Raw genomic sequence first — 27,613 nt, 5'->3', positions numbered from 1 at the left:
TCATAAGGTTACGCTGTATAAATATTTTAAAATCGCTTACTGTATGGTGCCTTGGCTGTGTGTGGTCCTGTAGATTGGCTTGGTTTACCAACACCAGCTTTGTTCTCAGCACATACTCTGAATTCATAAACTGAGTTTTCTTTCAGATCTTTAACAGTCATGTGTAAATCTGTTATGGTGAATTTGTTGACTCTGGACCATCGGAATGCAAACTGTTCTTTAACTTCCACAACATATCCGGTCACAGGAGAACCACCATCATCTTCCGGTGCTGTCCAAGTCAGTTTCATGGATGTAGCAGCAACGTCAGATACTTTTGGGGTACCTGGTGGACCTGGAACATCTATGAAAACAAAGTGTGGATAATGTCAAAAACAAGTCACAATGTTTTATTTTAAAGTAAGAAAGAGACTTCACATAGGAATGTGAGTATATAGGCAAACTTATGTCCAAGAACACAATACAGCCATGAGTGATGTCAGGTCTTTCATAAAGAGTGAAGTATTCCCTTTTCTAAATTTTATGTGTCTTTCACAGTTACTAGCTAATGTGAAATAATACAAGACGGTGTATCTCAGAGAACCATACACCAATTTTAAAAAAAAGACTTCACATAGAATGTACAAAGAATTTGAGATGCAGCTAGGAAAAAAGTTTTATTGTAACTTTTCCATGGATATACAGTGTAATGATTAGTTGTTAAATAAATCACAAAGTCACTTACCATATGGTGGTTTGGCAACTTTAGGATCTGATGGTTCACTATATTTGCCAACACCAGCTTTGTTCTCAGCAGCAATTCGGAATTGATATTCAGATTTTTCCTTCAGGTCAGTTACGGTGTATGTTGTTTCTGTCACATCAAATCTATTGACTTTAGTCCAGAGTGATGAGAATCCTTCTTTCTTCTCAATGATATATCCTTTAACAGGTGCACCACCATCATCCAAAGGTGGAGTCCAGTTCAGAGTCATCTTGGTAGCATCAATGTCAGAGACAACTGGCTTACCAGGAGCATCAGGCAGACCTAAGAATTGAACAAACCAAAATAAGTGAGATAATAATTATAGAACAATTATTACAGTATAACCATCCAGACTAAAATTTTTTTTTTTAAATTTTCAGCAACTTTACCCTTTCACTTACCATATGGTGGCTTGGCAGTCTTAATATCTGATGGTTCACTGTATTTGCCAACACCAGCTTTGTTTTCAGCAGCAACTCGGAACTGATAGTTAGATCCTTCATTGAGACCAGTGACAGTAAATGCTGTATCAAGTGATTTCTCATCTGTAAAAACTTTACTCCATCTGGAGGAGAATTCATCTTTCCTTTCAACAACATAATTGGTGATTTTACTTCCCCCATCAGATTCTGGTTCCATCCACTTGATGGTCATGGATGTAGCTTGGACTTCCATTACTTTGGGCTTTCCGGGAGCATCAGGAACAGCTGGAAAAGGAAAGGGTGAATTTTATTAATTTATTGTTGTGTGTTACTGTAAAAACATCTCAATCAGAATCTTTTGTAAATGTTGTGTTTAGAAGTAGAATGTACTTACTGTATGGTGCCTTGGCTGTGTGTGGTCCAGTTGAATCACTTGGTTTGCCAACACCAGCTTTGTTCTCCGCACATATTCTGAATTCATATGGTGAGCCTTCAGTGAGTCTTTCAACACTGTAACTGATGTCTGTCACAGGCATTGTGTTGACACGTGCCCATCTTGCAGAGAATTGTTCCTTCTTTTCGATATAGTATCCGGTTACAGGAGAACCACCATCATCCTGAGGTGGTGTCCAGGTCAGCTTCATGGATGTAGCATTAACGTCAGATACTTTAGGAGTACCTGGTGGGCCTGGCACATCTGAAATTAAACAAGTAGCAATATTGTTACAGTATTTCTGTGAAATTATTATGAAATTCAGGCTTTCTTATTCCAACATTGTGGCAACACTACAAATACGTGGCAATATTCCTACCAACATTTTGAACATGTTTTTTTTGTTCTTTCCTTTAATTTTGGACCAATCAGGGATAATTTTCAAATTACAATTATGCAGGTTAATCATGTGAAAGGTGACAACATATTTGTTGTTATTTGCATTCAAAGGATGAAAGTAAACATGACTTTGTGATACAGAAAAAGATTGAGTTCATTTCACTCACCATATGGTGGCTTGGCAATCCTTGATTCTGAAGGGTCACTTGGTTTTCCAACACCTGCTTTGTTTTCTGCAGTGACTCTAAATTCATATTCCTTGCCCTGTTTTAAATCAGTAACTTTGAACTGTGTATCTGTCACATTGTATCTATTGGCTTTGTCCCACCTTGTGGAGAACTTCTCTCGTTTTTCAACAATATATCCAGTGACAGGTGACCCACCATCATTGTGAGGGGGTTTCCAGGTCAAATTCATGGTAGTGGCAGTGATGTCTGAAACCTGTGGTTTACTTGGAGCATCCGGTGCATCTAAGAAAGAATACATTTCATAAAAATTTCATCAGACACTTCAATGATTAAATCAAAGCTTTCCATTGCTGCAAGAGCAAAACACATGATATTATGCATTTGTATAACAAACAATTCACTTTATATCAAACAAAATTTAGCATGGTGACTGTGGCACTTATAAATTAACAATACTCTGTGGTAGGTCTTTATTTTCTATAATAATCTATTTCTCCTGCTGACAATATTAAAAAAAATCATTTACCATATGGAGGTTTCGCTTTTCTTCTATCTGATGGTTCACTAGGAGGTCCAACACCAGCTTTGTTTTCAGCAGAAACTCTAAATTCATACTCAGATCCTTCTACAAGATCTCGCACAGTGAATCTCATATCAGAGACAGTATCTCTGTTAGATTTAATCCATCTGTTACTGCTGGTATCTTTTCTTTCAATGATGTAACCAATGATTGGACTTCCTCCATCATTCCTGGGTGGTCTCCATGTAACAGTCATGTGTGTTGCATTGACATCGCTCACTTCAGGAGTCATTGGTGCTCCAGGTAAATCTGTATATAAGGAGATGTGACTGTTAAAACTTGCGCAAGGGAAACATTCAGGATTGTCATAGAGATTCATCATTTTAAATGATTTTGTACAAGTCATGTATTTACACTAAGAATACATGACCAATCCAGACACTCAACTTTTTTATATTAACTTATTTGACCTGACATTTTATAGGCACAACATCATTGTGTGTTGTCAATTTGATCACAATAGTTTACGTCATTTTGGATAAACAAGACTTCCTCAACGTTTTGGAGGCTGCAACTTTTTCCACCAAAGGTTTGGTGTAATATTTTGCACATTTTTCACAAGTTCAAGCTTTCTTTATTTAGTATCACATGAACATAATTTATGATTTCTAACTGTCAAGTCCTAATCAACATTTATGTTTAGCATTTAGGATACATAAACACTGAATAAAGATATACTTACCATATGGTGGTTTTGCAATCCTTGGTTCTGATGACTCACTGGGTTTGCTAGTACCTGCTTGGTTCTCAGCAAGTACTCTGAACTCATACTCATTACCTTCCTTTAGATTTCTGACAGTGAATACTGTTTCAATCACTGTGTAATCATTAACTTGTTCCCATCGTGTTTTATACTGCTCTTTCTTCTCAATGATGTAAGTGATAATTTTATTGCCACCATCAGACTGAGGTGGCACCCATTTTATTGTCATGGATACCTCCGTGATGTCCGTGACAGATGGTTTCCCTGGGGCATCTGGGACTTCTATATATGTGTGGTAGGATGTGAAGAATAAAAAGAGATAGAGGAAGCATAGTGTAAGGGTACTTAATGGCGAGACAAAGTAGGAATATCCTTACCTTTCTAACATGGTAATCACACTGAGCAGAATCTTGAACTTGCAGACCATGCAAATAGTACTGTAGCAGCAGGATTAAGTGCTGCATTATGTCAACATGCAGCCATTGCATAGCCAATGCGAAGGCAAAAACATTATGCACACCTGATAAGCACATGATGCACATCTGGTGAGCACATGATGATCACATGATGTACACCTGACGAGCATGTCATAAACATGAGTAGGCAACATAGAGCAGTCTTACCAGAGAAAATACAGTTCATTCAGTGATAGCATTGCAAGTTTGTAGACACATGTAACAATAAGATGCAGATAACACTCAAGTGCATACAAGACATAATTCTAGTATGCTAGAGCAAAGAATTTAAGAGACAAATTACAAAGAGTGCACATTCAGCATTAAGGTACAGAAGTATATTAATATAGCCAGTGCCTTTATATCATACATAACATTGTATACTGCCAGTGTATTGTTCAAAGCAAAGAGTGCAATAATATATAATATGAATGCAAGATAAAATGCAAAGAAACAAGCAATATTAAGGCTACATAGTATAAATGCAAGTGGAATATAATGCAATATATATAAAGAGTGCAATATACATCATATAGAATGCAAGATAAAATGCATAGAAACAAGCAATATTGAAGCTGCATTACAGTGCAGTGCTTACCATAGGGAGGTTTCAAAGTGATAGGAAGAGTGGCATCACTTGGTTTACCAACGCCAGCTTTGTTCTCAGCAGCTATTTTGAACTGATACACACATCGCTCTCGTAGATCAGACACTGTATGTGTCAAGCATTCCAACATTTGTGAAGATTGTACCCAAAGTTTATCCAATCTCTCTTTGGAATACAACACATAACCAAGGATTGGTGCACCACCATCAGACTCGGGTGGTGTCCATTCCAATGTGACAGAGTGATGGGTCACATCAAGAACTTTAGGAACTGGTGGAGCTCCTGGTGCATCTGGGTAAAAGGGAAGCATTGATTGTAGGGAATAATGAGAAACCTGATGTGAATTAAGTGTGGGTTAGAGGAGTAGTGACACACGACAATGAACGGCAAACCACTAGAAACATATTAGATGATTAACAAAACCTAGTTTCACAAAATCACTAGACTATATTCTTATTTCTCGAAAGCCAATATTATATCATGAAATGACAAGCAAATTCATTGTTAACGAGAGACCAGAAAAAAACTTCAAAGGACTAGTTAAACTGTATTCCTTGTTACTAATATTTTAGTATAATTTTAGTTCACAAAAACCAAAATGTCAAACTCAAATATTATTACAGTCCTTACCATAAGGATTTTTTGCTTTTGTTGGTTTTGATGACTGACTTGGTTTACCAGCTCCTGCTTTGTTCTCAGCAGAAACCCTAAACTCGTAAATTGTATTTTCTTTTAAGTCAGAGACTGTGCATGTTGGTTGTGCAACGTTAGCTGTGAGCGTCCACTTTGTACTGAACTGATCTTTCATCTCAACTATGTAAGAGATGATGGGATTACCACCATCTGATGCAGGTGGTTTCCATTCTAGAGTCATTGAAGACCTGGTCACATGAGATACATCAGGTTTGCTTGGTGCATCGGGCACATCTAAGGTGCAGGGGAGAAGTAGAAGATGTGGTGAGAGAATACACAGAGCAGACATGGAGGGTGAAAATAGAAAGATGAAGATAAGGAAGATAAACTTGTCTGTGACACATTAGGGATATCAGACTTATCGCAGTGTTCTACCAGAATCAGACCTACCTTATCGCAGTGGTCCATCAGAATGAGACCTACCTTATTGCAGCGTTACATCAGAATGAGACTTACCTTATTGCAGCGTTACATCAGAATCATACCTACCATAGAACTAGGTTAATAATGACTAACTCGTACTTACCATAGGGTGGTTTGGCAACAACAGGTTTAGATGGTTTGCTAGGTTCACTGATTCCAGCCTTATTTTCCGCCGACACACGGAAAATGTATTCTGTTCCTTTGATTAGGTCTTCAGCAATGATGAAAGGCTCTTTAACTGGTGTTCTATTGACTCTTATCCAACGATCTTTACTGGTGTCACACCTTTCAACAATGTAGCCTGTGACTCTAGCTCCTCCATCGGATTCTGGTACAGTCCATTTGATACGGGCTGATGACTCAGTTACTTCAATAACATCAGGTCTGCCAGGGGCATCTGGTACAGAGATTTTCAGTGTAGCAGGGAAGCTTGGCTTTCCTTCTCCAGCTTTGTTTTCCGCAACAATACGGAATTCATAATCAGTACCTTCAGTCAGACCAGTAGACTTATAAATTGTATCTGTAACAGGCATGGCACTGTCTTTTACCCAGCGTGAACTGAATTTCTCTTTTCGTTCGATTGAATATCCGGTAACTGGTGAACCACCATCGTCTTTTGGTGGTGTCCACAGCAGAGTAATGGAGCTGCCTTCAACTTTTGTGATATCTGGTGCACCAGGTGAATCTGGCACATCTGGAAAAGAAAACGAGGAATATCATTAAACGATCGGAGAAGAAAGTAAATGTGAAAGTAGGAAAGTTCCCTGAGACAACATGTAACACTTACCATATGGTGGTTTGGCAATTCTTGGGTCTGATGGTGAGCTTGGTTTGCCAACGCCAGCCTTGTTCTCAGCAGACACACGGAACTGATATTCATTACCTTTTTCCAAACCAGTTACTGTAAATGTTGTGTCAGATATTGTAACATCACTAACTCTGATAAACCGTGTACTGAATTTCTCTCTCTTTTCAACCACATAGTTAAATATAGGACTACCACCATCATCCATTGGTGGGCTCCAGGTTAGTGTTATTGATTTCTCAGTCACACCTGAGACTGATGGCTTTTCTGGGGCATCAGGTTTATCTGTGTTGAAAGAAGAAAATCAGTAAGCATTGTGAAACTTGTAATGCTTTATAGATTATTTTATTCTGCCCTTGGACAGTATCATCATGACAATGTCACATACAAAGACATAATGTAATCTATAACTTACCATATGGTGGTTTGGCTACTCTTGCTTCTGATGGTTCACTGAATTTGCCAACACCAGCCTTATTTTCAGCAGCAACTCGGAATTCATATTCAGTACCCTCTGTGAGATGAGTGACTTGGTATTCTGTGTCAGAGATGTTGTCCTTGGTTACTCGAATCCATCTGGAGCTGAATTTTTCTTTCCTCTCAATAACATAGTTGATAATCTTTGAATCTCCATCAGTGTCTGGAACAGACCACTTAAGATGCATGGATGTTGCTGTAACATCTGAGATCTTTGGTTTTCCAGGAGGGCCTGGTACATCTATAGAAGTTAAACACATATTTGTAAGATATATGCTTAGCCATATATGTGCTTGAGGAATCAGCAGTACCTATGCTAACCTTCTTGGCAATGTAGACATGATCCCTTCAATAAACAGAATGTAGAGACACTTACCATAAGGTGGCTTAGCTAGTCTCTTATCGCTAGGCTCACTGAATGGTCCCATTCCTGCTTTGTTCTCTGCAGCCACTCTGAACAGATATTCAGTACCTTCCATTAAATCAGTTACAGTGTATGTTGTATCAGTTATTGTCTCTCTATGTGCTTTGGACCATCTTAGTCTTGAAGCATCTGATTTCTCAATGATGTAACCAGTGATAGGGCTGCCTCCATCAGAGAATGGTGTTGTCCACAACAGAGTCATGTGTGTTGCATCAACCTTGTTGACGTCTGGTTTTCCAGGTGCTTTTGGAACATCTGTTTTTAATAGAGACAATGTAGAAGTTTCGCTCAATGAAAAATATGTGAAATCAAATCACTGGTTGTGTCATCTAATGTATATATGCTATAAGCTAAGTGTTATAAGGCTTTTTAAAATTAATTCATGATCATGCTTGCAAGAGTATACTCACCATATGGTGGTTTGGCTTTTCTTGGTTCGCTTGGTTCACTTGGTTTACCAGGACCAGCCTTATTCTCAGCAATTACACGGAATTGATAATCAGAGCCTTCCTTCAATTGAGAAACTTTCAAAGATGTCTCTTTAACTGAATATGTATTAACTCTAGTCCACATTGTTGAGAATTGTTCTTTTCTTTCTACAAAGTATCCAGTTACAGGTGAACCACCATCATTATCAGGTGGATACCAGCTAACAGTCATACTAGTAGCAGTCACATCGGATGTACTGGGCTTGTCAGAAGCTCCGGGAACACCTTGAAATACAAATATTACTTTTAATTAACATAACAAAATTGATAAGATTTATAACCATATCTTAACAGCCACAAATGAACATTGATAATAATTATAAATAAAGATAAATAATGCACAATGAATGTAAGTTTTTAATTTTGAAATATTTCTTAGTTCCTTTAGTTGTTCAGATTGGACAACTTCCAATAAAAAACACATACAGAAACCTGTTGTTACTAGAGAGGAAAATATGAAGAAGACTTACCATATGGTGGTTTGGCAGTTACAGTATCTGATGGTTCACTGTATTTGCTAACACCAGCTTTGTTCTCAGCAGCAACATGGAATTGATATTGTGATCCCTCAGTGAGTCCAGTCACATGGTATTCAGTGTCAGTCACCTTTTCATCAAGGAACACCTTAGACCAGCGAGTAGCAAATTCTTCTTTCTTCTCTATGAGGTAGTTAGTGATCTTACTTCCACCATCTGAATCAGGCTCTGTCCATTTTAGAGTCATCGAAGTCGCACTCACATTGGATATTTTTGGTTTGCCAGGTTTATCTGGAACATCTAGAGAAAAAACAAAAATTGAGTTAGGGAATGAGAAAAAATATGAAAATGGAAACCCAGTATGTGCATGTCACGTATGAAAGCTTATAACACTATTAATTATTTTATCAATTATTTTTCACTATTTTATGTGAATTAAATTAAATTCAACTTTATTTGTTTAATTTTCAGTGAATAGACAAGTTTTAAGTCAGTAAAAATAAATAACATGATTGATAACTTCCAGCCAAAATAAAGAATTCTTCAGTAATTAAAAGTATAATACATAATTTTTATGAATACACAAGCAATACAAATTTGTTATGAATATCTTATCTGAATAGTTGTTGTTGATGAGCAAGTAAACTTACCATATGGTGGTTTGGCCTTCTTGACACCACTAGAGTCACTTGGTTTACCAACTCCAGCTTTGTTCTCTGCACATACTCTGAATTCATATTCATTTCCTTCCTTCAAACCTTCCACTTTATATGATGTGTCTGTTACACTGATTTTATTAACTTTACTCCATCTGAATCCAAACTGTTCTTTCATTTCCACGGTGTACCCAGTGATAGGAGAACCACCATCTTCATCAGGTGGTGACCAGTTGAGTTTCATGGATGTTGCATCAATCTCAGATACAGTTGGTTTTCCAGGAGGACCAGGAACATCTGAATAAAGTAATACAGATTACAGTTAAAATGGAAACCCTGCCCACTGAAAGCCACAGATCCTGAGCAATCTTAGAATATCACCTTATGACTATATATTCCCTTCACCCCTGAACCTGAATATTCAATCAGTAGGCTTGTTACTTATCAAAAGTTAAAACAAAGTAGAATCACTCGGATGTACATTTTCATATATATACATATACTCACCATATGGTGGTTTAGCAATCCTTGGATCTGATGGGTCACTATATTTGCCAACACCAGCTTTGTTCTCAGCAGCAACTCGGAACTGATATTCTGAACCCTGTTGGAGGTCGGTAACAACATATGTCAAGTCAGTCACATCAAATCTGTTAGCTTTCATCCATCTGGAAGAAACCTTGTCCCTTTTCTCAATGATATATCCCTTAACAGGTGCACCACCATCATCCAAAGGTGGAGTCCAATTCAGAGTCATCTTGGTAGCATCAATGTCAGAGACAACTGGCTTACCAGGAGCATCAGGTAGACCTGGATGAAAAAGAATTTGAAAAAATTTAATACTAAAAACTAAATTAATATTTTAGAGAAATATAAGTATTATATTATACTCAAGACTTACCATATGGTGGTTTGGCAACTTTAGAATCTGATGGTTCACTGTATTTGCCAGCACCAGCTTTGTTCTCAGCAGCAACTCGGAATTGGTATTCTGAGCCCTCAGTAAGTCCTGTCACGGTAAAGTCTGTATCTGTGCTTTTCACATCAGAGTAGACCTTTGTCCATCTTGTAGAGAATTCTTCCTTTCTTTCTATGACATAATTGGTGATTTTGCTGCCTCCATCAGATTCTGGTTCCATCCACCTGATGGTCATAGATGTAGCTTGGACTTCCATTACTTTGGGTTTTCCAGGAGCATCAGGAACAGCTAGGAAAACAAGTTATGTTTAGGTCACACAAAATGTACTGAAATAATACACCTGTGAATTGACACATCTCTTTTTTCGACATTTCCTTGTAAGGCCACATGAAATGATGTTGTATTGGGTTAAAGTTCACAGTTCATATTGTGCATATAGTGCATTCTAATGTTTTATAAGTTTTAGATGAAACGTTGTGTGTTGGACAATGCTTAGTAACTAAGTCCAGTCATGAAATAGATTTAAGTTAAATATCTATATGCATTAGTGAATACTTACTATATTTTGGTTTAGGAGTCAATGGTCCAATTGAATCGCTTGGTTTACCCACACCAGCTTTGTTTTCAGCACAAACTCTGAATTCATATGTTGAACCTTCCTTCAAGGCTTTCACAATGTAAGTAAGATCTGCAATACTTGTCTTGTTAACTTGGGACCATCTAACACTGAACTGTTCTTTTGTCTCAACAATGTATCCAGTTACTGGTGAACCACCGTCATCATCAGGTGGAGTCCATGATAGCGTGATAGATGTAGCAGCTATGTCAGATGCCTTGGGTGTACCAGGTGGACTGGGTACATCTGAAATTTAATTAAATAATGCATTATGGAACCACTATCAATGATGATCCTAACTCAGGGAGACACGCCTGTCTAAATATCAGCAAAATAGAACATACCGATACTGAATCAGTCACTATTACATTAGAACAGTAGGATTTACAAAGATGGACAAGTAAAGCATTTACCATATGGTGGCTTGGCAATCTTTGGATCTGATGGCTCACTGTATTTCCCAACGCCAGCTTTGTTCTCAGCAGCAATTTGGAATTGGTATTCAGATTTCTCCTTCAGGTCAGTTACGGTGAATGTTGTTTCTGTCACATCAAATCGATTGACTTTAGTCCAGAGTGATGAGAATCCTTCTTTCTTCTCAATGACATATCCTTTAACAGATGCACCACCATCATCCAAAGGTGGAGTCCAGTTCAGAGTCATCTTGGTAGCATCAATGTCAGAGACAACTGGCTTACCAGGAGCATCAGGCAGACCTGAAGGACAACAAATGTTTGCTTGTTTAGTTTCTCAAAATGTTGCATATTAATAATTTGAATTTTGTTGACTCCACAGCCATCTATGAATTTCAGACATTCAAAAAACAGCATGTATGTAATATGTCAAAAAAAGTATTAGCTAATAGGTCAACGTGAATGGATGTACATGGACTTGAATCACAAGGAGATATCTCAACATGAATTATTACATTATATTCCTGAATATTAAAATATCTACAGAATACTCACCATATGGTGGCTTGGCAGTCTTAGTATCTGATGGTTCACTGTATTTGCCAACACCAGCTTTGTTCTCAGCAGCAACTCGAAATTGATATTGAGATCCTTCAGACAGTTTGGTGATCGTGAAGGATGTATCAGTCATGTTATCAGTGAGAACCTTACTCCATCTTGTTGAAAATTCATCTTTCCTTTCAACTACGTAATTGGTGATTTTGCTTCCTCCATCAGATTCTGGTTCACTCCACCTAATGGTCATGAATGTGGCATCGACTTCCATTACTTTCGGTTTTCCAGGAGCTTCAGGAACAGCTGAGAAATGAATATTAAGAAAGATGAAACATGAAGCATAACTTTCCAGATGTAAAATTAGGAGTTATATACTATGGCAAGGCAATTCATATCTGTCTGAATCGTAAATAAGAGACATACTTTGAAAGTATGACAACATTTAGCTAATAACACAGTGCCACAGTCACTGAGCATATATATGTTACATGTGACCAAAATTAAACATGACATGAAGTGAGGACTGAGGTATTTTAGCACAGAAGTTACAATAAAAATGTAGGGAACTCACTGTATGGTGGTTTAGGTGTCACTGGTCCAACTGATTCACTTGGTTTACCAATGCCTGCTTTATTTTCAGCACACACTCTGAATTCATATGGTGAACCCTCCTTCAAGTCTTCAACAATGAAACTTAATTCTGACACACTCATTTTGTTGACTCTTGTAAATCTGCTACTGAATTGTTCTTTCTTTTCAATAACATATCCAGTCACTGGAGAACCACCATCTACATCAGGCGGTGTCCAGGTCAATTTTATGGATGTAGCATTGATGTCAGACACTTTTGGAGTACCTGGTGGACCTGGCACATCTGTGAAAGAATAAAATTTGTGTATATATGGTTCTTGAAAGCAAAAAGAAGACCAAGAGACAACGATTAACAATCTAAGCTTCATGGAAGCATATAGCCAAATATAAAGTAGGATTGAATACTAGGTATGGAATATATAAGACACTTACCATATGGTGGTTTAGCAATTTTAGGATCTGATGGTTCACTATATTTGCCAACACCAGCTTTGTTCTCAGCAGCAATTCGGAATTGGTATTCAGATTTCTCCTTCAGGTCGGTTACGGTGAATGTTGTTTCTGTCACATCAAATCGATTGACTTTAGTCCAGAGTGATGAGAATCCTTCTTTCTTTTCAATGATATATCCCTTAACAGGTGCACCACCATCATCCAAAGGTGGAGTCCAGTTCAGAGTCATCTTGGTAGCATCAATGTCAGAGACAACTGGCTTACCAGGAGCATCAGGCAGACCTGAAGGACAACAAATGTTTGCTTGTTTAGTTTCTCAAAATGTTGCACATTGATAATTTTGTTGACTCCACAGCCATTCAAGATTTTCAAGAAACAGCATCTACGTTATATGTCAAAGAGAAGTACTTGCTGATATGGAACGTGAATGGAAGTACATGGACATGAATCACAAGGAGATATCTCAACATGAATTATTACATTATATTCCTGAATATTAAAATATCTTGCATAAATATAACAAAATACTCACCATATGGAGGCTTGGCAGTCTTAGTATCTGATGGTTCACTGTATTTGCCAACACCAGCTTTGTTCTCAGCAGCAACTCGGAATTGATATTGAGATCCTTCAGACAGTTTGGTGATCGTGAAGGATGTATCAGTCATGTTATCAGTGAGAACCTTACTCCATCTTGTTGAAAATTCATCTTTCCTTTCAACTACGTAATTGGTGATTTTGCTTCCTCCATCAGATTCTGGTTCACTCCACCTAATGGTCATGAATGTGGCATCGACTTCCATTACTTTTGGTTTTCCAGGAGCTTCAGGAACAGCTGAGAAATGAATATTAAGAAAGGTGAAACATGAAGCATAACTTTCCAGATGTAAAATTAAGAGTTATATACTATGGCAAGGCAATTGATATCTGTCTGAATCATAAATAAGAGACATACTTAGAAAGTATGACAACATTTAGCTAATAACACAGTGCCACAGTCACTGAGCATATATATGTTACATGTGACCAAAATCAAACATGACATGAAGTGAGGACTGAGGTATTTTAGCACAGAAGTTACAATAAAAGTGTAGGGAACTCACTGTATGGTGGTTTAGGTGTCACTGGTCCAACTGATTCACTTGGTTTACCAATGCCTGCTTTATTTTCAGCACACACTCTGAATTCATATGGTGAACCCTCCTTCAAGTCTTCAACAATGAAACTTGATTCTGACACACTCATTTTGTTGACTCTTGTAAATCTACTACTGAATTGTTCTTTCTTTTCAATAACATATCCAGTCACTGGAGAACCACCATCTACATCAGGCGGTGTCCAGGTCAATTTTATGGATGTAGCATTGATGTCAGACACTTTTGGAGTACCTGGTGGACCTGGCACATCTGTGAAAGAATCAAATTTGTGTATATATGGTTCTTGAAAGCAAAAAGAAGACCAAGAGACAACAATCTAAGCTTCATGGAAGCATATAGCAAAATATAAAGTAGGATTGAATACTAGGTATGGAATATATAAGACACTTACCATATGGTGGTTTAGCAATTTTAGGATCTGATGGTTCACTATATTTGCCAACACCAGCTTTGTTCTCAGCAGCAACACGGAACTGGTATTCTGATTTCTCCTTCAGGTCAGTTACAGTGAATGTTGTTTCTGTCACATCAAATCTATTGACTTTAGTCCAGAGTGATGAGAATCCTTCTTTCTTTTCAATGATATATCCCTTAACAGGTGCACCACCATCATCCAAAGGTGGAGTCCAATTCAGAGTCATCTTGGTAGCATCAATGTCAGAGACAACTGGCTTACCAGGAGCATCAGGTAGACCTGGGAGAAAGAAAAAAATATATTATGCGTTACATAATACAGCACTAATTTTGTATTTATCAGCAACAAGAAGGCATTGTAATTTGTATTTCTGCTTAATTTCATTCAGTATAATTTATAGCACTCAATTACAAAGCAGGTCAAATTACATACCATATGGTGGTTTGGCAACTTTTGGATCTGATGGTTCACTGTATTTGCCAACACCAGCTTTGTTCTCAGCAGCAACTCGGAATTGGTATTCAGAACCCTCACTAAGTTTAGTAACAGTGAAAGTTGTATCAGTCATTTTGGGTTCCATGCTGACTTTACTCCATCTTGATGAGAATTCGTCTTTTTGTTCAATGACATAACTTGTGATTTTCGCACCACCGTCCGACTCTGGCTCTGTCCATTTGATAGTCATGGATTTTTCTGTGGCTTCCATTACCTTTGGTTTCCCTGGTGCATCTGGAACAGCTGGAAACGCAAGAAATAATTTGAGATGCCATAAATATAAATTAATTGGAACAATGATTTCGGTATTGATGAGCATAATAAACATTTGTTTGAAATTTAACACACTGTGCTGAATGCTACAAAAGAAAAAAATGTGGCTGTGAACATGTTAACATACCATAAGGTGGCTTAGCTGTATGTGGTCCAGTTGATTTGCTAGGTTGACCAACACCAGCTTTGTTTTCAGCACAGACGCGGAACTCATACTCATCCCCTTCAGTTAGCTTTTCAACAGTAAAGCTTGTTTCAGAGACAGCTGTCTTGTTGACACGTGTCCATCTGGTACTGAATTGTTCTTTCTTTTCAACAAAGTATCCTGTCACTGGAGAACCACCATCATCATCAGGTTCAGTCCAGGTCAGTTTCATGGATGTTGCCACAATGTCTGACACTTTGGGAGTGCCTGGTGGGCCTGGTACATCTGAAGGATCCACATATATTTAGTTAATATAATGAGGATTTGGCTAATTTTGATATTATCACGAAATCATTGGCAGTGGTATAGTGTTATATAATATTGCTGTTCACTACAACCATGACTGGCATGGACTAGAGCTGTTATCCCACAAAGCAGCACCGATTTTTTGAATTGTTGTTAGTGAACTTACCATATGGTGGTTTGGCAACAACAGAGTCCGATGGTTCACTGTATGTTCCAAGACCAGCTTTGTTCTCAGCAGCAACATGGAATTCATATTCTTTGCCTTCTTTAAGATCAGTCACAGTATATGTAGTTTCACTTATGACATACTTGTTGACTTTGTCCCAGCGTGTTGAGAATCTCTCTCTCTTTTCGATAGTGTATCCGCTAATCTTGGAACCACCATCATCCATTGGTGGTGTCCATGTCAAAGTCATCTTTGTGGCATTGATGTCAGAAAGAACTGGTTTGCCTGGTGGACCAGGAGGATCTGAAAGTTTTCACCAAAGAACATCCATGAATATCTTATTCCTTTGTCATAGTATCAAACAAACATACATAGCATAGCCAGGACTCTTACAATATGAAAGTCCCAAGAAAATCCTCACCAACAGGCTTGACTTGACTTGAAGAAATTTTGTACTCATATCTACTTATATCATCTCACCAACTTACCATAAGGTGGTTTAGCGATCCTTGGATTTGATGGTTCGCTGTATTTACCAATGCCTGCTTTGTTCTCAGCAGCAATTCTGAATTGGTATTCTGATCCTTGAATGAGGTCTAGTACAGTGTAAGTAGTGTCAATCACTCGTTCATCCATTTTAGTCACTTTAATCCATCTGGAACTTGTGCTTTCTTTCTTCTCAATGATGTATCCTGTAACCTTGCTGCCACCATCATCAGCTGGAGACCATGTCAAAGTCATTGATGTTGCATTCACATCAGAAATATCTGGCTTACCTGGTGGGCCTGGAACATCTGAAATATTCACAAAATCCAGAGATACTCAACAAACAGTCAATAAACAAACTGAAAGAAATATTTAATGTTGAAACAACACTTTGCTCAACTTTACCAGATAAAGTAAAGGATTGACTAGAACACAATAATAAAAACTATTCTTCTGCATGCACCATCCTTGCACAAAAGTTTGACTAACCATATGGTGGTTTTGCAATAGCTGGTTTGGAAGGCTCACTGAATTTGCCAACACCGGCTTTATTCTCAGCGGCAACTCTAAATGTGTATTCATTCTTTTCTTTCAGACCTTCCACAGTGAAAAGTGTTTCAACCACTTTAGTTCTGTGTGCTTTCTCCCATCTTGTACCATACTGATCTTTCTTTTCAATCACATAGCCTGTAATTGGGCTGCCACCGTTACTATCAGGTGGAGTCCAAGTAATTGTTATAGATGTGGAATTTGTTTCTGTCACAGTTGGGCGACTAGGAGCATCTGGAACATCTGGGATGTAGAGAAGGATGAGGAAGTTGAAGGTGAAGAAGAGTGTGAGTAAGAAGGAGAAATACAGATGTTACAAGAGGAAAGTAAAGTGCTATATAAAGAGATTTTGACAAGAGATAAAACCTGTGAATAACAGGTGTTCGAAGAAGCTTTGAGAACAAATGCTATGAACAGCTGCGATGCCATTTATACAATTGTAGTATCAGAAGATCATATTTTTTGGAATGTAGATGCCATACATCTTTATCTGCATTTCAACCAGAGCATGCCATCAGCAGAAGTTGGCTCTTACCATATGGAGGTTTACATTTCACAGGACTAGTAGCTAGACTTGGTGGACCAACCCCAGCTTTGTTTTCTGCTGATACTCTGAACTCGTATTCAGATCCCTCAGTGAGGCCTGTCACAATCAATGTTAAGTCTGTCACTCTGTCTCTAGTAGCTCTAGTCCATCTACTGCTTGTCTTCTCCTTTCGTTCAACAAGGTATCCAACGATTGGACTTCCACCATCAGAATGTGGAGGGCTCCAAGTAAGTGTCACTGATGTTGCATTGATATCAGATATGATGGGAGTACCTGGTGCATCAGGGATGTCTTCAGGGAGATAGATTTATGGCAATCAGTATACAGAATCATGATGACTTGAATACTAGTCAGATGCCAACACAAACATGCAGCTACTATCTGAACAATGAAAACCCTGCTTTTAAGTACCATGCAAGATAAGAAAAGCTGACAAAAGAACTTGTTATGTTTAGGAATGGATCCAAAAAATCTAACATCTCAATATGCCACAACATGCCAACAAAAATATAAGCAGCTGATCGTGCTCCGCAAAATCCATATTTCTATTAAAACCATAATTCTGCCTTAACTGCCATGTTATAAAATAATAGCCTTCTAAGCAATCATCTATCTTCAGTGTGGGAATTAGAAGAGTAACACATCGTGCAGACCACACTTAGTTAGACGTGGTAAGCAGCATACATGCATCCATTAAATGCATGTCTTACCATAAGGCTCTTTAGCGACTACTGGAGAGGTTGGTTCACATGGTGGACCAAAACCAGCTTTGTTCTCAGCAGAAATCCTGAATTCATACTTGTTTCCTTCTCTGAGGTCAGTTATTTCAATTATCAACTCTGTTGTTTTGCCAGCTGAAACCCATCTTGAGCTGTACTGGTCTTTACGCTCCACAACATACCCAGTGATTTGACTACCGCCATCAAATTCTGGTGGCTGCCAGGTAAGTGTTAATGACCTGCTACTCACGTTACTGACATCTGGTGTACATGGAGGACCAGGTACATCTTTAGATAGAAGTAAGTTTTAATATAAGAGAAGATGAGGATTAGAAAGAAGGGGGAAGGTTGTAAGGTATAGAAAAATGCTCCTCGTCTTACCAACGTGTGTGGTCAACAATGTGTACTTACCATATGGAGGTTTAGCAACAATTGGTTTGGAGGGTTGACTTGGCTCGCTTACTCCAGCTTTGTTCTCTGCACTCACTCTGAACTCATACTCTGTGTCTCTGATTAAGTCAGATACTCGGAATGATGTTTCTTTAATAGTAACACGTGTGGCTCGAACCCATCTATCTTTTGTGGTGTCTCTCTTCTCAACGATGTAACCAGTAACTCTGGCTCCACCGTCAGAATCTGGAGGTGTCCAGGTGAGAGTTGCTTCAACATCAGTAACCTCGCTGACATCTGGTCTTCCAGGTGCATCTGGAGGACTAATCTTCAGAGCGACCACATTGCTTGGTTTACCAACACCTGCTTTGTTCTCAGCACATGTGCGGAACTCATAGTCATTACCCTCAATCAAATCCTTGACTTGGAATGTTGTTTCCATGCATTTACCAATAGATGACCAACGAGAACTGAATTTCTCTTTTCGTTCAACTGTGTAGCCAGTTACAACAGCACCACCATCATCCTCAGGTGGCGACCATGTTAGAGTCAATGATGAGGGCTTTGATTCTGATATAGTAGGGGTACCTGGTGGGCCTGGTACATCTAAAATTGCAATGAAGATCTAATTAATATATCAAGACATATAAGCAAATAATGTAAAAGAAATAATTGTACACAGTTGACATCAGGAAGAGTTGACAATAGGCCATGCATTTTCACTTACCATAAGGTGGTTTGGCCAAAACTGGGTCTGATGGTGGGCCAAATTTACCAACACCAGCTTTATTTTGGGCAGCAATTTTGAATTCATACTCGGTTCCTTTGATAAGTCCTGTAATTACACACGTGGTTTCTGAAACTGTTTTATCCATAGCTTTCACCCATCTGGTTGCCATGCGATCCTTCTTCTCAATGACATAGTTAAAGATTTCACTACCACCATCATTATCAGGTGATAACCATGTGATTTTCATGGAGCATTCAGTCACATCTGACACTTTAGGTTTACTAGGAGCATCAGGTACAGCTATGGAAGGTAAGGGGTCAAAGGGCACAATTTAAACACCGGCTGGTATATAAAATAGTGAACTTACCATGCACCATGCTGTTAGGTTCATAAAGACTAGAACTTACCATGCAGATTAGAATTACTACCACATTGTGTCTAATAATGGCAAGTACTACCACATTGTAGCTAATACTGGCAAATACTACCACATTGTAGGTAATACTGGTAAACATTACCACATTGTAGCTAATACTGGCAAATACTACCACATTGTAGCTAATACTGTTAAACACTACCACATTGTAGCTAATACTGGCAAACACTACCACATTGTAGGTAATACTGGTAAACATTACCACATTGTAGCTAATACTGGCAAATACTACCACATTGTAGCTAATACTGTTAAACACTACCACATTGTAGCTAATACTGGCAAACACTACCACATTGTAGGTAATACTGGTAAACACTACCACATTGTAGCTAATACTGGCAAACACTACCGCATTGTAGGTAATACTGGTAAACACTACCACATTGTAGCTAATACTGGCAAATACTACCACATTGTAGCTAATACTGGCAAACACTACTACAATGTAGGTAATACTGGTAAACACTACCACATTGTAGCTAATACTGGCAAACACTACCACATTGTAGCTAATACTGGCAAACACTACCACATTGTAGCTACAATGTAGCTAATACTGGCAAAAACTACCAAACTGTAGCTGATTACAGGTCAACATTCCCCCAGTAAAGTGGATAAACTTACCATGCAAATTAGAACTACTACCACATTGTGTCTAATAATGGCAAATACTACCACATTGTAGCTAATACTGGCAAATACTACCACATTGTAGTTAATACTGGTAAACACTACCACATTGTAGCTAATACTGGCAAATACTACTACGATGTAGCTAATACTGGCAAACACTACCACATTGTAGCTAATACTGGCAAATACTACTGCAATGAAGCTAATACTGGCAAAAACTACCAAACTGTAGCTGATTACTGGTCAACATTCCCCCAGTAAAGTGGATAAACTTGTAAGATCTATTTTGGTAATAAACTATTAAACACTATTATCATGCTGGGTGTTTAATATATGCTACTTACTGTATGGTGGTTTGGCAACTATAGGATCTGATGGGTCACTAAATTTGCTAAGCCCAGCTTTGTTCTCAGCAGCAACTCGGAATTGGTATTCAGATCCTTCAAACAGATCTTTCACTCTTGTTTTTGGATCTGTTATAAGTTCTGTGCTGATTCTTATCCATCTAGAGCTCATTTTGTCTCTTTTCTCAATGACATATCCAATGATCGGACTTCCTCCATCATTCTCTGGCGGTGTCCATTTCAGAGTCATGGCAGTACTGTCAATGTCACTGACAGTAGGTCTACATGGTGCTTCAGGAACATCTGGTAAAAAGCCATTGCAATGTCAAAAACTTTCTATGTTGTGTTTTATTCATACTCACCACACTTTACATGCTGTTACTGCGAGCCTTTTTTTCTCCCATGCATCTGATGGTGTTACTTATTATGAACATGCTTTTCAGTTTCATGACTGAACACTACACACTAAAGGTAAACCATTATGTGGCACAGGAGGGGAACTTTTTTAGATTTTGATCAGGAAAAGTTTCATACGAAATCATCATGTTATTATCACATACTTTTTAAATATTAGGTTTATTAGTGAAACTAACCTGAAACATGCTGCAGTTAAGAGGGTCATGCTGGTTTGTTTTTAATAAAAACAAGTCACCCATTCAATATAGCAAACAGTTACTTACCATAAGGTGGTTTAGCAACTCGGGATGCAGATGGTTCACCGTATTTGCCAACACCAGCTTTGTTCTCAGCGGCAACTCGGAATTGGTATTCAGATCCTTCAGTTAATTGAGTAACTGTGTATTCTGTATCCAAGACTGATTCTCTATTTACTCTGGTCCATCTGGCACTAAATTTGTCTTTCTTTTCAATGATGTATCCAGTTATTGGTGAACCACCATCATTACTTGGTGGTGTCCATTTCAAAGTCATCTTTGTAGAATCAACAGCAGTTATATCTGGACTGCTTGGAGCATCAGGCACATCTACAGATGTTGCAATAAATACTATAAATCAGAAATAATTTGTGGGAAACTGATTTTTATAAACTGAATTGAATGGGCAGGATGGGTTCATCTTTCCAAAAACATCAAACATCATTCATATTTAACTCATCTATTTTAAATATTTTGAGTACAGATGACATACATCACTTTCATTACATCATTTCATTACTCATTATTGTGTGTTTACATGAGTTGATTGAAAATTGCAAGTAAACATTTCTTGAGTGTACAGCTATGACATGTACAATCTTGAAATATGATATTGTTCTATATCATTTATACTTTTCCAACAACCAAACATGGTTGCATTAAAACATACCATATGGTGGTTTGGCAACTTGAGGTCCAGTAGATTCACTTGGTTTTCCAACACCAGCTTTGTTCTCAGCAGCAACACGGAATTCATATTCTGACCCCTCCTTCAAATCAGTCACAGTGTAAGACATTTCCTTGACAGGGTATCTATTGACCTTAGACCAGGTGGATGAAAATTTGTCTTTTCGTTCAATGACATAACCAGTGACAGGACTGCCACCATTGTCTTCAGGCTCACTCCATGTGAGCTTCATAGTTGTTGATGTGACATCACTTATGACTGGTTTACCTGGTGGGCCCGGTACATCTACAGTGAAGAGACAGTATTGCATGATTAGAGACAAAAAGCAACTGTATAAATACTATGGCATACATTGTCAAATTTCATAAAAATCATAATTTCCCTATATCAATTGGTCTGTGGAAGCAATTATACTGTTTATATCAACAAGAAATACAGCTGCCAGACAAAAGGTGGAAAGGGGTATTTCATTGGTCATGCCATTTTATTTACAATAAAATAAACTTGTGACAATATACTCAAGGAGTGCAAAGCAGTATAAAAACCCAGACATACCATATGGTGGTTTGGCAACTTTAGAATCTGATGGTTCACTGAATGCCCCAACACCAGCTTTGTTCTCAGCAGCAACTCGGAACTCATATTCTGAACCTTGTACCAGGTCATTCACTCTATAGGTGGCTTCTGGGATGTTGTTTCTTGTAGCTCTAGTCCATCTTGTACTAAATTTATCTTTTCTTTCAAGCACATAATTTGTGATTTCACTTCCTCCATCATTTTTCGGTGGAGTCCATGTGAGAGTCATTGCAGTCTCTGTTATATCTGATATTTTAGGTTTGCTTGGTGCATCAGGCACATCTAGAAATACACGAAATACTTATTTATTTCAATGAAGGAGAGTTTACTAAATATAAATAAATGAAAAATAATATCTTATTGATATAAGTATGATACATTTGTACCTCCAGTTTTATAATAAAATGTGGAAACAAGCAATAAGCAGTTGTAATTTTTGGCATGTAACTAAACATTACTTTATTTTATTACATAATTATGGGTCACATTTGTTTATATTTTTGTCAATCAAAAAGTGAATGTATGATAACACATGTCACTCCGTGATCAGCACTAGCTTGGAATCTGCTGTGACAGGGTTGCCTGTAAGTTGTTATATTAACAGAGATACATACATATATATTTAATAACAGATAATGTCCCTATTAAATCTTCTGGTGTCAATGACTGCATGGTTCTTGCCAAACAGTCACTGTGTATACACATACACTCAAAACAAGTGTAACGGACAATTCTACCTTAGTGCATTCATAAGCAAAATGTCTTTACATTGAATACATTGATGAGTGGAGACAATCTTTATTTGTGAAATTGGGAAATGAGAAATTAGCCATTCTAACATGTCATTTGAATACATACCATATGGTGGTTTAGCAGTGATGGATTTAGAAGGTTCACTCGCAGGACCAACACCAGCTTTGTTCTCAGCACTAACACGGAATTGATATTGATTGCCTTCAATCAGATCTGTTACAGTATATGTAGTATCTGTGACTCGTTCTTTGTGTGCTTTGGTCCATCTCTGTCTGCTCACATCACAACGTTCGATAACAAAGCCAGTGATAGGTGAGCCACCATCAGATTCAGGTGGTGTCCATGTTAGGGTGGCATGAGTCTTGTCCACTTTACTGACATCAGGTTGGCCAGGTGCACTTGGTACATCTGTAAATATAACATGTGAAATGACACTGGCAAGCTTGGAATAATCTGTTTTTCAAGTGAAAGCCCACTTGGTCTAGCCATATTTATTAGCATTGAATGAGAGTAAGAATTAAGAACAGCAGCATAGTTAATTATAGAATATCCACCGATTTGCCACCATCATCTACATTGTTATGATATAATTTGCACATTGACAAGCTTCTAATATATTGGTCAATAATTGGCCAACAAAATTCATATTCTTTATTTGGATAAGTGAAAAATATTGGGCAGATTATATTATATATTAAAAAGTCTTTACCATATGGTGGTTTAGCAGTTCTTGGTTCAGTTGGTTCACTATATTTGCCAATACCAGCTTTATTTTCAGCAGCAACACGGAACTCATAATCACTGCCTTCTTTTAGATCTGTTACTTTGAAGTTGGTTTCCCTGACAGCATATTTGTTAGCCTTGCTCCATCTACTGGAGAACTTCACTCTCATTTCAATGATATATCCTGTTATAGCAGATCCACCATCATTATCTGGTGGAGTCCAGGTAAGGTTCATGGTAGTACTGGTAACATCAGAGATGTCCGGCTTTCCTGGTGCATCTGGAACATCTATTGACAATGTATTAAAAAATATCAGTTTAATTGTAGACTCAATTGATAACTAGCTCTGAATAGAACATTAAATCTTATGCTTAGCTATGTATGTATATGCTACACCCTTACCATATGGTGGTTTGGCAACTTTAGAATCTGATGGTTCACTGTATTTGCCAGCACCAGCCTTGTTCTCAGCAGCAACTCGGAACTGATAATCTGAGCTCTCTGTAAGTCCAGTAATTTTAAATGTAAGATCAAGTACAGTGTCTCTGTTCACTTTAACCCATCTTGTTGAGAATTCCTCCTTCTTTTCAATGATGTATCCAGTAATCTTGCTTCCACCATCTGATTCTGGTTCCTCCCATGTGAGGACCATAGAAGTAGATGAAACATCACTCACTGTTGGTTTACCAGGAGCATCTGGTACATCTAAAAAACAAAACAATAATAAGCTTCATTAGTTTACAATCATCTTTATCTCCAATTCCAAGATGAATGAACTCTTCATGTTATATCCATGCTGCTGCTGTTGTATCTGCACTCTTCCACTCACCATAAGGTGGCTTTGCAACTCTAGGTTCTGTTGGTTCACTTGCCGGTCCAACACCAGCTTTGTTCTCCGCAGCAATGCGGAATTGGTACTTATTCCCTTGCTTCAGTTTATCCACCTTGAATGTGGTTTCCAAGACTTTGTATTTATTTGCTTTCACCCATTTGATAGAGTGTTCGTCCTTCATCTCGATTATGTAGTTGATGATGGGAGAACCTCCATTACTCTCAGGTGGTGACCAATTTAAAGTCATTGATGTGGCTTGAACGTCTGTGATCTCTGGTGTTTTAGGAGCACTGGGTAAATCTGAAGAACACAGCAAGATCAGAGAAAATGTTGAAGACGTAAAGATATGAAAAAAAGAGAAAGAATAAGGATGGACATAAAAGAGATGGGTTGCATGCTGTAGGATATGCAGAATTTCAGATTCCTTTTTTGATGTGAACCAAATATTATCCTGTATCTTCACTTTAAGGTACAGTAGGAGTCACACCACTTTACATGCATTACACAAGCAATTTGTCTCACCATATAGTAGTACATTAGACGATTGACTCGGAGGACCAGCACCAGCCTTGTTCTCAGCACTAACACGGAACTGATACTCTGCACCATCATACAAGTTAGTAACAGTATATGTGGTTTCAGAGACTCTGTTGATTTGTATCCATTTATTGTTCTTATCTTTTCTTTCAATGAAGTAACCAAGGACAGCACTTCCACCATCTGACTGTGGAGGTTCCCATTTCAAAGTGACTGAGGTTTCAGTTGTACTAGTAGCTTCTGGTGATCCTGGGGCTCCAGGTACGTCTTAGGAAAGTAAGTGAATAGTAAGGAGTGAATAAAAATTTAGCACAGAAAGGAAGGAAGAAAGAAAAGAGAAAAAAAGAAAAGATGATCCTAATTGCACTGAGTGAAATAAGAGTAAAATTGAACAAGAATGCCAGAACAGAAATTGCAAAAAAAGCTTATAAGAAAACAAAAGATTGAGTGATTCCACTATGGGGCCTGTATGTTACAGTATTTTTTTCCATTTGCAAGTACCATCTTACCATAGGGGTCTTTGGCTGTGATAGGTAATGTTGGGGAACATGGTTTGCCAATTCCAGCTTTGTTTTCAGCAGCTATTCTGAACTCATACTGGTTTCCTTCTTTCAAGTCAGTAACTTGGTATGTCAGTTCTGTTGTCTTTCCAGCAGCAACCCATCGCGAACTGTATTGATCTTTACGTTCAATGATATAGCCAGTGATTTCACTACCTCCATCACTATTGGGTGGTTGCCATGTGAGCTGAGCTGATTTACTGGTGATGTCACTAACTTCTGGGTTCTTAGGAGCACCAGGCACATCTTAAGTGATAGATGATGAGATTTACAGCGTGTATTAAGTATTTTGAGTTTATTGTGATGAACATCAGCTGAACAGGGTTTTAGGAGAGTTCAGCAATACTAACAATCCAAGGGATTTCTGTTGCTTATGCTTGGCAAGCAAGGTTTGCTCAAAGTAGTATGTGCTCTTATTATTTTGCTCAAACACATGTATACTTACACTGGTTTTAGTGATTGTCAATCATACAATTGATAATATCAATAATTCACAAACAAATGTAGTATTTAAAATTTTTAAGCACTTTTCAACAAAATAGAGGAAGTTAAAAACAGAACAGAACAGAGACTGGAATTAAATTATAATTTATGTATCCTAGATAGACACAATTATTATACTTACCGTATGGTAGTTTAGCAATGACTGGTTTAGATGGTTCACTTGGTTCACCTACTCCAACTTTATTCTCAGCTGACACTCTGAACTCATACTCTGTATCTTTAATCAAGTCAGATACTCGGAAAGTTTCTTCTTTGATAGTAGCTCTTGTGACTCTAATCCATCTATCTTTCGCAGTGTCTCTTTTCTCAATGATGTAACCAGTAACTCTGGCACCACCATCAGAATCTGGAGGTGTCCAGGTGAGAGTGGCTTCAACATCAGTAACATCGCTGACATCTGGTCTTCCAGGTGCATCTGGAAGACTGATCTTCAAAGCGACCACGTTACTTGGCTTACCAACACCAGCTTTGTTCTCAGCACAGGCACGGAACTCATAGTCATCACCTTCTGTAAGGTCAGTAACAGTAAATGTTGTTTCAGTAGATGTCCCGGTCTTGGTAAATCTGGCACTAAATTTTTCTTTCTTTTCAATAACATATCCGGTAACTTTAGCTCCACCATCATCTTCTGGAGGTTCCCAAGTTAAAGTCAAGGATGTTGGTTTAGAGTCTTTGATGGTTGGAGTGCCAGGTGGGCCTGGAACATCTGAAACACAAAACAAAAGCTCAGTATTTTGATAATCGCAGATAAAATGAAGACAGCAATTTCATGTCAGTTTCATCAAATGTTAAATATATGAAATTGTATTTTGTGAACTAAATTTGCATGCACAGAGACTGTAATCCTCTATGAGTGGAGACATATGCATAGGAACTGATTTCTGGAAACATTGCATGCAGCAACTTACCATATGGTGGTTTGGCAATTCTAGTATCAGATGGGGGACTTGGTTTACCAATACCAGCCTTATTCTCAGCTGAAATTCTAAACTCATATTCATTGCCTTTCTTTAAGCCATCAACAACAAATGTTGTTTCTGACACAGTGTAGTCATTGACCTTTGTCCAGCGAGATGCAAATTTATCTTTCTTTTCAATTACATAATTGAATATTTCACTACCACCATCCGATTCAGGTGGTGTCCATGTTAGTTTCATTGTCTTTTCAGTGATGTCTGTGACATCTGGCTTACCAGGTGCATCAGGAAGATCTGAGAAATTGTGCAGGAAGAAGACAGATAGACAAAGCCCCAGTGAGTTTGCAAAAGAGATGAAAAAGCATAGCAGCAATGATTATAGAAATCCAATTAACTCATTTAGAGGTGACACAAATTTTACTTTGTCTTATGAACAGCATACAACACTTATACACCAAATATGTTGAAGATCAAATAAGCAGAAAAAGCAGCTCTGAAAGCACTGATATTAATTTATGATGTATGGAGACGTGATAGTGACCAAATAATATCAT

At 38.0% G+C, this 27,613-nt stretch overlaps 1 protein-coding gene across 1 annotated transcript in view; it reads right to left on the bottom strand.

Moving 5' to 3' along the window:
• LOC100367237 (titin) overlaps window positions 1-27,613 on the bottom strand; it is a 405,512-nt gene that overhangs the window by 206,205 nt on the left and 171,694 nt on the right. The window contains exons 164-210 of the mRNA XM_085495847.1: window positions 27,051-27,353; window positions 26,264-26,848; window positions 25,588-25,884; window positions 25,064-25,345; window positions 24,539-24,841; window positions 24,112-24,414; window positions 23,695-23,997; window positions 23,091-23,393; window positions 22,212-22,514; window positions 21,639-21,941; window positions 20,996-21,298; window positions 20,316-20,618; window positions 18,897-19,199; window positions 18,191-18,775; window positions 17,771-18,067; window positions 17,049-17,351; window positions 16,454-16,756; window positions 15,967-16,272; window positions 15,479-15,781; window positions 14,989-15,291; window positions 14,526-14,831; window positions 14,070-14,372; window positions 13,625-13,927; window positions 13,054-13,356; window positions 12,501-12,803; window positions 12,049-12,351; window positions 11,478-11,780; window positions 10,923-11,225; window positions 10,453-10,755; window positions 9,876-10,181; window positions 9,482-9,784; window positions 8,969-9,271; window positions 8,313-8,618; window positions 7,765-8,067; window positions 7,307-7,609; window positions 6,869-7,171; window positions 6,436-6,738; window positions 5,752-6,342; window positions 5,163-5,459; window positions 4,524-4,823; window positions 3,450-3,752; window positions 2,714-3,016; window positions 2,167-2,469; window positions 1,562-1,864; window positions 1,147-1,452; window positions 725-1,027; window positions 41-343 (exon numbers count right to left, since the gene is read on the bottom strand). Coding sequence (XP_085351973.1) covers window positions 41-343; window positions 725-1,027; window positions 1,147-1,452; window positions 1,562-1,864; window positions 2,167-2,469; window positions 2,714-3,016; window positions 3,450-3,752; window positions 4,524-4,823; window positions 5,163-5,459; window positions 5,752-6,342; window positions 6,436-6,738; window positions 6,869-7,171; window positions 7,307-7,609; window positions 7,765-8,067; window positions 8,313-8,618; window positions 8,969-9,271; window positions 9,482-9,784; window positions 9,876-10,181; window positions 10,453-10,755; window positions 10,923-11,225; window positions 11,478-11,780; window positions 12,049-12,351; window positions 12,501-12,803; window positions 13,054-13,356; window positions 13,625-13,927; window positions 14,070-14,372; window positions 14,526-14,831; window positions 14,989-15,291; window positions 15,479-15,781; window positions 15,967-16,272; window positions 16,454-16,756; window positions 17,049-17,351; window positions 17,771-18,067; window positions 18,191-18,775; window positions 18,897-19,199; window positions 20,316-20,618; window positions 20,996-21,298; window positions 21,639-21,941; window positions 22,212-22,514; window positions 23,091-23,393; window positions 23,695-23,997; window positions 24,112-24,414; window positions 24,539-24,841; window positions 25,064-25,345; window positions 25,588-25,884; window positions 26,264-26,848; window positions 27,051-27,353 — 15,066 coding nt within the window. The remainder of the gene's footprint in view (window positions 1-40; window positions 344-724; window positions 1,028-1,146; window positions 1,453-1,561; window positions 1,865-2,166; window positions 2,470-2,713; window positions 3,017-3,449; window positions 3,753-4,523; window positions 4,824-5,162; window positions 5,460-5,751; window positions 6,343-6,435; window positions 6,739-6,868; window positions 7,172-7,306; window positions 7,610-7,764; window positions 8,068-8,312; window positions 8,619-8,968; window positions 9,272-9,481; window positions 9,785-9,875; window positions 10,182-10,452; window positions 10,756-10,922; window positions 11,226-11,477; window positions 11,781-12,048; window positions 12,352-12,500; window positions 12,804-13,053; window positions 13,357-13,624; window positions 13,928-14,069; window positions 14,373-14,525; window positions 14,832-14,988; window positions 15,292-15,478; window positions 15,782-15,966; window positions 16,273-16,453; window positions 16,757-17,048; window positions 17,352-17,770; window positions 18,068-18,190; window positions 18,776-18,896; window positions 19,200-20,315; window positions 20,619-20,995; window positions 21,299-21,638; window positions 21,942-22,211; window positions 22,515-23,090; window positions 23,394-23,694; window positions 23,998-24,111; window positions 24,415-24,538; window positions 24,842-25,063; window positions 25,346-25,587; window positions 25,885-26,263; window positions 26,849-27,050; window positions 27,354-27,613) is intronic.

The sequence above is a fragment of the Saccoglossus kowalevskii genome, chromosome 22, assembly GCF_978046115.1.
Source record: "Saccoglossus kowalevskii chromosome 22, keSacKowa6.1, whole genome shotgun sequence".
In the NCBI taxonomy this organism is placed as follows: domain Eukaryota; kingdom Metazoa; phylum Hemichordata; class Enteropneusta; family Harrimaniidae; genus Saccoglossus; species Saccoglossus kowalevskii.
The sequence above is the reverse complement of the archived record's forward strand: the minus strand, read 5'-3'. Positions and strand labels throughout refer to the sequence as shown.